At 46.1% G+C, this 13,850-nt stretch overlaps 1 protein-coding gene across 3 annotated transcripts in view; it reads right to left on the bottom strand.

The window, feature by feature from the left end:
- The window catches only part of IQCG (IQ motif containing G), a 31,171-nt gene that overhangs the window by 16,720 nt on the left and 601 nt on the right, over nt 1-13,850 (bottom strand). For all 3 annotated transcript variants that reach the window (XM_019495369.2, XM_059731249.1, XM_006264164.4), the window contains exons 2-3: nt 5,467-5,614; nt 684-931 (exon numbers count right to left, since the gene is read on the bottom strand). In XM_019495369.2, the coding sequence (XP_019350914.1) occupies nt 684-931; nt 5,467-5,614 (396 nt within the window). The remainder of the gene's footprint in view (nt 1-683; nt 932-5,466; nt 5,615-13,850) is intronic.

The raw sequence follows: 13,850 nt of genomic DNA, 5'->3' as shown, positions 1-13,850 counted from the left end.
ACCGCCAGTGCGAATTCCAGCTAAGTCGGCAGTGACCAGAAGTCACAACCATGGGCCTCACAGTTTGTTTGCTACTGAACAGCCATGCTACTTCCCCAGCCCCTTTTTCCAGTAAATGGCTTTTCTGCTGTCAGTCAAAGCAGCTGCCAAGACTGAGGTCAGGACTGGGCCTACTGGCATCTTGAGCTAGTGTGGGTAAGGTACACCAGCTCCTGTAACCAACTGCCCACGAGAGAGCCATGTGGTTGGCTGGTCCTGTCACCTCTGACCAGGTCCCCATGTACAGCTGGGTCAAACCAGGACAGCGATTGGCATGAGTCCAGAATAAGGCTTGCACTTGAGCCTCCATGGCTACAGCAAGACATCTTAACTGTCACGGTGCTCCCCAGGGCTGAATGGGTCTTGGAAACTAAGGGTACCTGTACATGAGCACGAAGGCTGCTCTGACGCACTGTAATTACACCGTGTCAGAGCAGACTCGATTAATTGAGACTGCTGGAGCATGGTAATTACCGCATTCCAGCAGCCTCCTTCATGTCTTCTAAGAGAGTCCCTGCACTTAAAAATGGTGGCGGGGGTGCTTGAACGAGCTTTAGTTCAAGCACCTCATCGCCATTTTTAAGCGGAGGGACACTGATACATGAGACATTGTGGTGCTTTAATTAGAACAGCTCTTCACTCACATATCCTCCAGGATTTTTCGGATGTTGTCTGAGGACAGAACACTCTGCTTTGCAGCGCTGTTAAAATAAAAGTTGGTCTGTTGGAGGTCTCCACGTGTCTCTTGCAGTTGCTTCCTCAGCTGATTGATCTTGGCTTTCTCAGAGGGAATTCCTGTGCCCTTCTCTGGCATGGCCGACACAAGTTCTTCATACTTCATCCCCAGCTCCTTCTGGGTCTTGACGATTTTACTAACTTCCTGGCTATCCATCTAGAAAAGAAACAAGAGAGATGTTAGGTGCACTGTGGATGGGAAACTCAGCAACATTAAGGAACAGGAGAGAGCGAAGCTGAGTTGATGATAAGCTTGGGAAGAACTGGGCCAACAGCAATCAAGTGGTGAACTAAATTCCACACCAAGGAGGCAGGTGGTTGATATTGAAGCTCTGCAGTCTGTAGCCGGTATGGGCCCTCATTCAATTCCCCTGGTTTAACTTTAAGCCTGGGGTGAAGCCCCATCGGGGTCTATGAGATTATTCACGATGGATAAAGCAAGGCATGTGCTAAAGGCCTTTCAGGATTGGGACCAAGATGAAGCTGGCAGGGCAAGAAGGGTCTCCCTCTCTGCCGTTTCTCACTGGGTTGCCAGCAGCTGCACCTACAGCTTCCCCGACTTAAGCATTTCTATAGCAACCATGCTGTGATGTGCTTGCTGCCTTCTCGACTGGAGAAGTAGAGATGGATATTGGTTATTTGTTCAGCTGTTGTGTAGGGGGAGGGGATGGAGGAACCACAACAGGAACCCAAAGGGGAAACTCCAAATACCAGCAGCTACTGCGATAACAACCTAAACAGGCATATTTTTTGTCCACTTATGTTCTGAGGAACCAAAGGGAGGGTCGGGGAGAGAGCAGTTCCTGCACCAACAAAAGCAATGGTGATCCCATTAAGCTATGACACTTCTAACCAGCTGAAGATCTCCAGGCACATTTTGCTCTGTTGCGTGTCTGCATGCGTTCGCCTGTGTGCACAGGTGTATCACTTGTGTGCATTAAATGAGTGCAGGGAGGTGAAAATATAAAAAATAAGAAAGAACAAAATGAAAAGAGCTGCTACTCCTTCTCTTAACGGACCGTGTTTCAGAAGGAATGAGCTTGGCAAAGGAACTCATGGACTTCCTGGTGGGGCTTTGATGGACAATTCAAGCTGTAACTCAGTGCTGCCTACCCTTCCAGCTCTGTGGGCCGGTTGAGTGTTGCGGGGTTGTTCTGTGGTCCAGATCCTGCGCAGAGCTGCCACCTGGGGTCAGTCCGAGGGTGTGATCCAGAACACCAAAACAACTCCATGTGCCCAGATCCAGCCTGACCCTGAGTATTGGGCAAGTTATCCAGCTCACATAGCTTCCCACAGTCCAGAAATCTGGCAGCAAGCAGTGGCAATGAATGTTGCTACTGCTCCCCGACTGCCAAATTTCCAGACCCAGGGGGAGCCCTGTAGACTGGATGCTAAGCAGCCCTGCTGGAAATAATTAGGTGGGATATAAACCTCCAGAATTACCAAATAACACCCAAGGAGTGGAGTATTTGCAAGCTGTGCTGCTGCCCTTTGCTTAGCTTCTTGGCAGCTGCCCAGTGTACAAGGCACCTGCACTAAAAATTCAGCTACTGGAAATTCTCCATTCTTCTGAAGGCCACAATTATCCTGATGAGGAAAGCTAATGGATTATCAGACAGTGCTGCGGTTACTGAAACTGCCGCTGGTATGCTTGATTTATATGGCTCCAGTAGTGTTCTGGGTATTTTGCAGACAACTATGAAGATAAGGTCCCTTGCAATTTAACTGATGACATGCAAATGTAAAATCAGGGGTGGAAAGCAGCAGCTAAACGAGACAGCACTGACTGTCACATGTAGCTTGTGGGTTCCTCTTTTTTTGGTGTATTTGACTTTTTTTCCTATGTTGTGTTTTGGTGCCTCTGGGAAGAAGTGTGTTTCCAGGAGGGGCTTAAAGGAATAATTTCCACTGCCATTATCAAGCTGAGTCTGGGTCAGAGGCAGAAGCCAACCCATAATCCTTACAAAAGTGCTGGTACATTTTGCTTCTAATACATCAGAAATTTTCCATGCAAAATTCCATGACAATCCCTGTCTACAAGCTCCCAGCCAGACTGGTATGGACTGTGGGGTGGGGGGTTGCCTTCATTTGTAGCAGGGGATGTGGCCCTCTACCTGGGACCTCTTGAGCATATTTTTAACCACCTTTGCAGCAGCCAGACATTGGCTGCTGTGGTTTCCCTGTTTTACCTGTTGCAGGTTCGGGTGTGATGTCTTGTGTTGCATCAGGGTTGACTGTGTAGTTTTGCTAGGCAGGGATGATCCTACCTCCAGCAGGGGGTTGGACTAGATCGGTGGTTTTCAACCTGTGTCACGGACCCCATGACATCCATAGATCATGTCTAAGGTGACGATGATCAATCCAAAGTATGTGAGTACCCACACTGACAATTCAGAGGGGTCCACACCTCCATCTGAAATTTCCAAAGGGGTCTGCACCTTTATTTAAAAATTGTTCAGGGTCCACAAATGAAAAAAAGGTTGAAAACCACTGGTCTAGATGACCTCTCAAGGTCCCTTCCAGCCCTACTTTATGAAATTCTAAAAATGTTTGACTTGTTTGCTGGTTACTTTTCAGGAAAGCAGTGCCCTCTACTGCACGGCTCAAGCCTTATTCAGGCTTTGAATTCAGCTTGGGTATAATATTGAGGGTTGTCTTCTTGGCAACTTTGTAGGGGATTTTTGAAAATACAGGGTGGCAGAGAAAGAACTGGTGGAACACATGAATTTCATTTTATTTTAGCCTTCCTCTGGCATTCTCTGTTCAGCATTGGATCAGATAAGCCTGCTGCCAGTAATATATTCCCACCTCACCCATAGTGGTTCTGATTTTTCCAGCTCACTTGGCGCACAGAGAAAAAGTTTCAGAGTTGAGATCTTGTTGCGTGTTACACTTAGGACATGTTAACTGCACTTAAAACGTGAGCGTCTGTGCATCCAAGCAGTAAGACGCATGCTAAGTGCCATCGTAATGTAGGAATCGGGACTCGTGGTAAAGGTGATATCTTTTATTAGACCAACTAGTTTTGTGCAAAAAAGTGTCTTTTAATTGCAAAAATCTAGTTGGTTAAATAAAGGCTATCATCTCTACTACGAGTCCTGATTCCTTTCTAGACCAATATGGCTACAACCTGGATACCTGACGTCATAATGTAGCAAATTTGCACCTTTTCATGGGAAGACAATCTCCAGATTGTATTAAGTAACGTGTACAGCTATCGTTGGACTGCTCCAACGAGATGATGCGAGCCGTATGCAGTCCTGACCCAGCCATGACATGTGTCAGGGACCCCTCTGCTGTACCAAGCCTCTGCTGCCAGTTCCAGCCCCAGCACTGCACTGGAGCCTGTTGAAGACTGGTGCAGTGCTGAGCTAGGACTGACAATTAGTGAGCTGTTCATGAGAGACTGTGTTAGGGATTGTAGTGACCATGGCCACGCAACTGCTCAAAACACCAACTTTTAATACAGTGTAGCGATGCTTACTGTGCTCTAAATAAAATGTGCGAAGTGTCCCGTGCAGCACGACCTGTGTTAAGCCTGGAAATTGGCTGCTGCCTTGCTTAAGAGATAAGATTCTTGATTCTCGTTGGAAACATTAAGAATATATGATGGTAGAAAGAAAACCCTTCTGCCTCTCAAGACTATCCCTCTATCCCTTAGCCTTGCTCTCCACTCCTCTAGCAGCTCCAACCACCAGCATCTCCATCAGCATGTCCACACCTTCAGGGAACGCCCAGTGTATGAAGCCCCTCGTTGAGTGGAAAGGGTTCTGCCCTGTTCTTCCTGTTTCCCTTCAAACCCGCTTCTCTGTGATGCCTGTTAGAAATCAGCCAAATAATGGCAACCAGACAATCCATCTAGGGTAAGTGTTCAGTGCTGGTCTAACCATCCTCCTGAAGTCAAGGGATTTTTACCATTTACTAACACAGGGAGAGAATCACAGCCATGTGGGGTACTTTTGAAAATTCTGCCTTTATTTGGGCACAGGACACAATTATACCAGCATGGCCAAGAACAGACAGGGAAGAAACTCCTGCATGGGTGTAACTTCCTAGCATCCAGTGCAGGATTATGTGTGACGAAGAAAAGCAGCAGAAATGCCTTGGTGTTATGTATCATGTGTCCATGGTTATCCCAGGGTAAGTTTATTCAGTGCAAGTCTCCCAATGCCTGAAGAAGGGTGTTTGTGCCCAAAAGCTTGCAAAGAGCAATTTTTCCAACTATTTAGTTGGTCTAATAAAATATATCACATCTGCCCAAAGAACCTTGCCTGCCTTCAGTGCAAATGGGCTCTCATGTTTCTTGCTACCTATTGCAGTGCTGCCTATTGTGGCAGCTACAATATAACTAGGATAACTGGTTTTCATGTCTACTCTGGATTCAGTGGATGAAAGCAAACTAAATTACATCGGTAATTAGGTGTTGCATGTCCAGATCTTATCCTTTGTATGCTGACTGGTTTTGCGAAAGTCTATGCCCTGTGGCAGAGGGACCTTATCAACGTTGTGCAGCGCCATGTGAGATCCAGATTCCCCGAAGGGCACCTCACCAGGCCCAGGATATCGATATTAAAAATCAAGCCTCATCTGAACAGGATGAGGCATTTCCATCGTGTCCCCTCACCCAAAAGTGAGAGAGTAAAATCAAAGCAAGAAGAACAAATAAGAGGAACACAAAACAGAGGCACATACGTGGATGATTTCTGTCCTGCCCTCATAGGACCTTGGCAAGATATATCCGAGAATAGAAAGCTGATCGAGGCAGTCTTCCAGCAGAGCAGATAGCTGCAGAATCTCCAGAGGAGAGAACCTATCCACCGCCGTAGTCGCCTCATCCTTGCTAAGAGCACGTGGCAATGAAAAAGAGAGAGCCTGGAGTTAGCAATAGTTGGAGAGAAACTAGGTACTACGACAGCTTTCTCCACAATCTTTCATATCCTTCTGTAACTTGTTTATAGCCCCCTCCAAACACTGCACCTGGGTCACAGCCTTCCACCATGATGGGAACCCAATGGTTGTCCTTAACTTTCATACGACAGGTTGATCTCAGCTGCCCTCATCTTGCCTGGCCAGACTGAGCACCAGTGTGCAGTGCTCTGGATGGTGGCAAGTGGCCTGGCTCAGGCAGGAGCCCTTTTGTTCCCTCCACTCCATATTCCCCTTAAAAGTGCCCACTGGCTGTGCTGTACAACTCAAGAGGCTGCCCCTTTGTTGGCTGCTGCTTTAAGCCATTCCTTGTTATTTATTGGTCTATTTGACAGTCCCACTGCCCTCAGCCAGAGTCAGGGAGAGCTCCATACTTTGAAATACATTGGACTTGGCAAACTAACTTTAGCCTCCTATTGTGGTGAGTCTTGCACAACGTTTTTGGGATTCAAATGGGAAAATGCTTTTATGTACAAATCTGAATTTTCTTGGCGTGCCAGCAAACCAGATGCTCCAGGACTGGGACAGTGCATGGGCACCAGAGTGAAGGGAATGGATAACAACCAGAATCCAAAGAGACTGGGACTAGTCTGTTGTCATGGTCTGTTATACATAGGGTCTATTATCGTGGACCAAGCTGAGCAACTCCAGGACAAACGAACATAAATGAGATATTTTTAATTATCTAGATGTTATAACACAGGTGATTGTATTTGTTTTTATTATATACATGCTATTTTGTTAAGACGCTATCCTTCTAAATACCTGAGGGGCTGCCATAAAGAAGAGGGAAAGCACCTTTTCTCTCTTGCTGCAGAGAGGAGGAATGGCTTGAGGTTGCAGCAAAAGGAAATTTAGATTGGAAATTCAAAAAACGTCTTTGTTGTGAGAATAGAGAGGCAGTGGAATAGATGCCTAGGGAAATTGTGGGCTCTCCATCACTGAAGGTGTTCAAAAAGAGGTTGGACAGCCAGGGATGATCGAGGTGTACCTATGCCTATTGTCCACCATGGGTATTTCCCGTACTTCTGGGCTTTGCTGATTGCTCCCACTCTTCTCTTCCCGCCCCTTTTGTTCTGCTACGTGTGTCAGGGTGTTTTTAAGCCTCCCCAGAGGCACTGGCTGTTGGCCACAGCTAAGGCTGGGGGCTTCAACTGGGCTGTGCTGACTCTCCTGCTGGAACCAAAGCTGGAGGTTCCTGGCCAGAGGGTCTCACCCCTCCGCTCGGTGTCAGACAATGCCATATTTGGGGTCAGGAAGGAATTTCACCCCTTGGTCAGATTGGTTCTGGAGGGGTTTTTGCCTTCCTCTGTAGCAGGGGGCATGGCCCTGTACCTGGGACCTCTTGGGTGTGTATTGACGTTTTATAGAAGCAGGATGTTGGCTGCTGTGGTTCCTCTGCTTTACCTGTGGCACATTTGGGAGTTAGGGTTGTGTCAGGGTTGAGAGTAGTTTTACCTAGTTTAAATGGTGGTTGTATACTAGGATGGTTTGGATAGGGCTGATCCTGCCTCGGGCACGGGGTTGGACTAGATGTGACCTCTGGAGGTCCCTTCCAGCCTTAGTCTCTATGACTAAACTAGTGATTCTCAACCAGGGTGCCATGAGATGCTCTTAGAGGTGCCACACTATATTAGCACTGTTAGTTATCCAAATATCTCTACATGATTCACAAGATAAAATGAGAGATTTCAACTAGGAATCCACCATGCCGAAACCATTCTGCCCCGTTGTGCTCATTCTCAGGTCTTTGCAACAGAAGAATATTATTTTCCATATTCAAAAAATGAGGGAAGCTAAGAACTGGGATTTCTGGGGGGGGGCCTCGAGCTTAAATAGGTTGAGAATCACTGCTTTAAACACCACTATGTAAGAGGTATGTAGCTTAGATTTAGCTTTTGGCATTCAATAAGTCTTTTAAAAGGCCACGTCTTGGTCTTTGTGCTGAAAGCCTTGTGCAATTTAAACTATCAGTGTGCAGAGGTTATTTTTGAAGGAAAAGGAACCAATCTTTTCTAAATTTAATACAAGGGTTTTTTTATTTTTTTGCCTAAGCAGGTTCCAGAATGATAACGATTTGGCCTTTGAATAACAGAAGTCCCAGTTGCTGCCTTCCCCCCACCCCCCAGTCAAGAAAAATTCAAAACAATATGAAAGCAGTCAATAGAAATGAATGGTTTCTGGACAACCCGCAGCACAGCGGGACTCTGATTCTGGGGATTATTGTCATATATGGTATTTCACACTGTATAGGTGAACCCCCAGCTTTCTGATTTGAAAGGTAAAGATTTTCATAGGTACAGGGTATAAGTTGGGGCTGGGCTCGGCTCCATCCCCTGCGAATGGCGTTGCTGGTGCCACTTGCAGGGGATGGGGCTGTGCCAGATGAGTGTGACCCTGTCCCCACCCCTTGCAAGCAGCACGTCCCCAGCCGAACGCCAAGCCCGGCTCCATCCCCATCCCCCTGCGAGTGGTGCCAGGCTCGCAGGGAATGGGGCCGCACCACCCGAGCGTCCAGCCTGGCCCTGTCTGCTGCAACTGGCACTGCTGAACGCCAAGTACCTTCCACAAGGGATGGGGCTGGGCTCAGCTGGTGCTGCCTCATGCCCTGAGAGTGGCACCGGGCTCAACACTCAGCTGGTGCAGCCTCATCCCCTGGAAGCAGTGCTGCTGCGGCCCAGGGAGCACTGCTGCAGGGGACGGGGCTGCTAGCTGAGCACCGCACCCAGCCAAACCTAACTCCAATCCCAATGTTTTGATGTGGCACGATAGATAAGTCGAGTTTGATTTTTACGACCCAAAAATTGGGCTTCAAAACCCAACTTGTACGCAGTGAAATACAGTAAACATTTATATCTCATAATACCAATTCCCACCGATCCCTGGCTGTCTACTGACGGACTTGGGCCATCTTTAAAATCTCTTGAATAAACGTATTTTCAGAGTTTGTGGAACATGACAGCCCAGTCTACGAGCACACACTGGAAGCAGATCAGACAGTGCCTGTCAACACGACAGAGAGGTTGAGATATGGTTATCCCCTGCAAAAACTCAACTGGTTGAGATTCAGACAAACTTGAGGTTCATTTTTCAGCAACTTCAGGACTGACTGAAGAAAATGCTTACTCCCCGGCTCTATAGCCCTTTCAGGTTCTTGCTACTCTCACAGCAGAGCCCAACCTCATTTGTGCGGTAGAGAATGTAAGAATCTGAAATTAGATCATGAAATTAATTGAAAAAATGGCAGAAGCTGAATATCATTTGCTCGCTCAGGTTCACAGTGTCACCAAAGGTGAAGTGCAAGAAACAGATCCTCTATTTTAAATCCGCCCGTTTCCTACCATTGCTGCTTCTGCGGGATACGTTCTTTGAGGACACAAAATCCTTTCCATGAGGTTTAACTAGCTAAAACCCAGTTGCTGCCACCTCTGGGGTAGCATCTTCAATTCGTTTATCAAGGGTGCCTTAAGTAACACTAGCAAAAGAAATCCTGTTGAAATAAAAATGCCTTTACAACTATTATTAGTAAGTTCTGGATTCTTACAACGAAGATTGTCCAAAAAAGCTCATTTTACTTTTCCAGTTTTGTTAATATTTGTCCATTCTTTTCACCTACCTCTGAAAGTCAAATTAGTAAATTAGTAATTAGTAAAAAATAGTTTGATCTAATAATTCTAGAGAAGGACAGGCGAGAGGATAGAGTATTGGTTTGGGACTTAGGAGCCCTGACTTCCGGCCCTGTCCCTAGCCTAAGTAACCTGAGCCAGTCATTTCCCTGAAGTTTCTCACTCTATAAAATGGAGATAACGTGAAACATTTTGAAATCTACTGGTAGAAAGCTCTAAAATGCAGGGTCAAGATTATAATTAATCTGCATAGTAAAAAAATAATAAACATATTTTTTCTCACTCAAAAACTGGTTAATTAAAGGTAGCAGTGGAGGATAAGAGTCTAGCTGTTGTGTGTGTGTGGGGGGGGGGGGTTGCTTGTTAAAAATGTCTTAATGTCCCTTCCTACTTAACATGCACTAGCACCCACCTATGCATTTTATTCATATCGACCCCTTTTAAGCCCAGTCTACATTTTGGGTCTGCGCTACATGACAAGAGTCCCTTCATATGTTAGCAACAAAGATGAAAATATAGCGGGGGGAAAGATTCCATGAAAGAGCGCTGACAGGTGATCACGACAGCACTTTAAAAAGAAGAATAAAATAGTTATGTCTCTTGTTGGAAAAAGTAACTCTTTTGCAAATGAAAGCAGCCTCTATTCAGCAGGGAATTAATTCAAGTTAAGAAAATGTACAGCTGCAATGTAGTGTTTTGCTAAAGCCCAGTGTTGTCCTTGTTGCTCCCATAGGATAACTGCTATTATAGATATGCATGTACTCAGCAGATATCAGGGCCAAGCCAGTAAACTCTGCCTGGGTTTCTGCTGCTTTATAAATGGATAGGAAACCACTGTCTGGTGTATTTAGATACGTTAAAAATAAGGAGCTCCCCACACTGGATTGTGCCAATGCAATCCATCTGGGTGAGCACAGCATGTTTGAATTCTAGATTCAGCCAAACTCCTTGATCTAATCCTACGTACAAGAAAGGAAGATGGTGCAAAGACGCTTGTACTCCACGTATTCTGGTCGGCCCTGCCTGACTACCTACAGAACTGTTAACATGCCTGCTTTTTTTCTTAGCCTAAATTACAAAGAGCAGTGCAGGCGAGGAAAACCCGCGTGCCTTTTCTGTTAATAGGCAGACCAGGTTCTTTGAGTACATCCGTAATCTTTTATTAGACCGACCCAAATAATTGGAAAAAAAATTCTTCTTTACAAGCTTGTGGACACAAACTCCCCTCATCAGGCTGAGGAAGCATCTGCAGTTGGTCTATGCTCTTCCTGGATGGAAAATGGCTTTTATGGGCTTTTAACGGCTTTTGATTTTGAAAGTCACTTATTAAGTATATCCCTATTCAGTAAAGACCTGCTTAATTTTAAGAGACTTAACTGCTCTTCTGAAGCCAGGGCTAAGTGGCAGATTACATTTTCAAGTTATTTACTATTACGATGATGCCCAAGAAGTGCTAGGGGCTGTACAGGCCCAGCAGAAGACCTCTGGCAATTTCTGTTCCCGTCCCCTACTGCAGTGTGGGCTAACCTTTTTGGTAGGCGTGTACACATTAGCCCCGCACCCTCCCACAGTGCCACTCTGATCCCCTTGCCTTACCTGCCCTGCTTTCTGCTCCTTGTCCTGTGCTCCCTCACTGACCTGTTGTTGGTCCTTCTGCCCCGTGCTCCCTCAACAAGCTACTGTTCTGCTTTCTGCTCCCTGCTCCGTGCTCCCTCACTGAGCTGCTTTCTCTGCCACTGTGCTGCCCATCCCCTCTCAGAGACTGCCCATGTCACCTGTAGCTCTCAGGCTGCATGCTGGCCCCACTTCTGCCTTATTCCACCTCCTTGTCTGCACTGATTCCTGCCTCCCAGGCGTTACTGAACAGCCTCAAGAAACCCACAAGAGCTGTGGCCTGGATAGATGTGGGCAGGTGGGCAAAGCACAACTGCCCTCCTGGGGCATCCCCCGCACTCCAGGGGAGCCTGGCAGTGCCCTGGGGCATGGGCAGGGGGAGTGCAAGCATGGGCTGAGCTACCATGGTCTGTGTCCCTATATATGAGGTACAGTGGTGAAAGGGAGTATCATAAATAATAGTAATAATAATAATTAATGATAATGGAAATAAGTAGTGATTGATTATAATAATGAATTACAATAACAGATGGTAGCAATAGGGATAGTAATAGTGATCATGATTGCGATAATAGATAACAATAATATTGGAAATAAGTCAAAATTGATTATAATAATTACAATAATGGATGGCAGCAATAAGGATAGTAACAGTGGTCATGATTACGATAATAGATCATTGATAATAATAATACTGGAAATAAGCTGGACTTTAGTATAATAATTACAATACTTGATGGTAGCAATATGGAAAGCAAGCGATCATGATTATAATAGATAATTGTTAATAATATATTGGAAATAAGTTGTAATTGATTGTAATAATTACAATAATGGATGCTAGCAAAAAGGATAGTAACAGTGATCACAATTATGATCATCACTAATAATAACAATATTGGAAATTAGAGCTGTGTGAAACAGAAGCGTTTCGTTTTGATCAGCGTTTCAACGTTTCGACAGAACAGTGTTTCATTTTGACTTTTGTTTCAAGTTGAAACGGCTGTTCCGTTTCATTCTGTCAAAACGTTTTGCCGTTTCAACCCTGTTTCGATGTTTCACCCATAGGATATAATGGGGAAGGTCGAAACAGACTATAACTTTGTCATTTCTGGCCAGATTTGGATGAAACTTGCAGAAATGGTAGCTGCTTCTGAGGGCATGATGCGTGCCAAGTTTCAAGGAGATAGGTGTAGGGGGTTTGGAGAAACTGCACGCCAAAATCTTGAGAGCAAAACGCACGCCACGTGTATGCGTTAAGACACAGTGGGGTCAAAGCTGCAGGGATGCTAGCCCCTGGTGAGGCAGCAAATCCTGCCATGTTTCAAGAAGATCAGTGCAGGGGTTCAGGGGGAACTGCACCCCAAATTCCTGAAAGCAAAACTCATGTCGTGTATGCGTTGAGCCACAGTGGAGTCAAAACTGCCGGATGGTAGCCCTTGGTGAGGCCACAAAGCCTGCCAAGTTTCAAGGTGATAGGTGCAGGGGTTTGGGGAGGGAACTGCACCTCAAGCTGCGGACAAGCAAAACTCGTGACACAGATGACCCTGTGTGTGTTAAGGTGCAGCGGGCTGAAAACTGCAGGGGTCGTGGCCCCTAGTGAGGCCACGAAGCCTGCCAGCTGTCAAGGAGATCGGTGCAGGGGGAGTCTGGCTTCTGGGGCCCTGCACCTCTGACTGCTGACAGGCAAAACTCATGACATGGGTGACCCTGTGTGTGTTAAGGCGCAGCGGGGTGAAAGCTGCAGGGATGATTCCCCATTATACCCTATGGCTGGATCTCCAAAACGGCTCTGAAGCTTTTCCGAACCGCTTCGGAAAGCCTAACGAAGTCAGCGCTCTGCAGCTTCAGCGTGAACTAAAAGATTCGTGTTCACAGAGGGGGTGGTTCAGGTGATCAGTCTGATCAATGAGCTAGATAAGGAGATAAATCTTATCTTCTTCCTGAAACTGGCTAATGGGCAACCATTACAAACATTCAAACTATTTCATTCAATATGACATCCCCAAGGGTGCCCTGGTGAACAGTTGTTCACCGAGCCCTAGATGTACTCCCCTTTGGGCAGAGCGCCCAAAAGGGACTGAAGGCAGGGGACTTAGTCCTATCAGTATTGAGGCCAGCCCATTGAATCGTACTACTGAGGCGAGCCCATTGAACCGTACGACTGAGGCCAACCCATTAAATTGTACTACTGAGGAATGAAACTGTATTTAGGTGTTTGGCTTCTCGGAATTCTAGGATTGTAAGTATATTTTGAAAATAACAGTATTGATTCAAATTTAACTTTTAGTTGTAATTGTAGTTGTTTTTGTAATACTAATTCTTACAGCATTGTTTGGGAAGGAAGTGCATTCGGAGCATTGTTTCTGATATATGTAATTATTGTGTTCTTAATGTTTGTGGTATTTCTAAGCTAAGCAGTGTTATATGCGTCGCAAAGAATTTTAAAATAAAATTGTGTTGTATGAATTAAGTGTGTAATCATTGTAAAATCGTGCCCCAGCCAGTGCATCAAAACGAATCAGTAAATTGTGTGGGATTTTCTCTATTCCATAACCCACTAGAGACAGGGGAAAACTAGGAGCAATGGTCACAAACTCCTGGGAGATCGATTCAGACTCGTTTCAGGCTCAACATTAGGAAAAACTACCTCACAACTAGGGTGTCCCGACTGCGACCATTACTCCTAGCACGGCACAAGGTTTCCCAGTCAGCAGCTGGGGTGCAGTTCCCCCGCACTGGTCTCCTCGACAGCCAGCAGGCGTCGTGTCCGCAGCAGGGGCCACCCTCCCTGCAGCTGTCGCCTGCCGCGGCTTAACACATACACACGACACAAGCTTGGCTCTCAAGAATTTGGGGTGCCGTTTCTCCGAACCCCCCGCACCGATCTTCTGGAAACGTGGCACGCAT

Source organism: Alligator mississippiensis, chromosome 7 (genome assembly GCF_030867095.1).
Source record: "Alligator mississippiensis isolate rAllMis1 chromosome 7, rAllMis1, whole genome shotgun sequence".
Taxonomy (NCBI): domain Eukaryota; kingdom Metazoa; phylum Chordata; order Crocodylia; family Alligatoridae; genus Alligator; species Alligator mississippiensis.
Note: the sequence above shows the minus strand (reverse complement) of the source record. Positions and strands in the feature narration are given on the sequence as shown.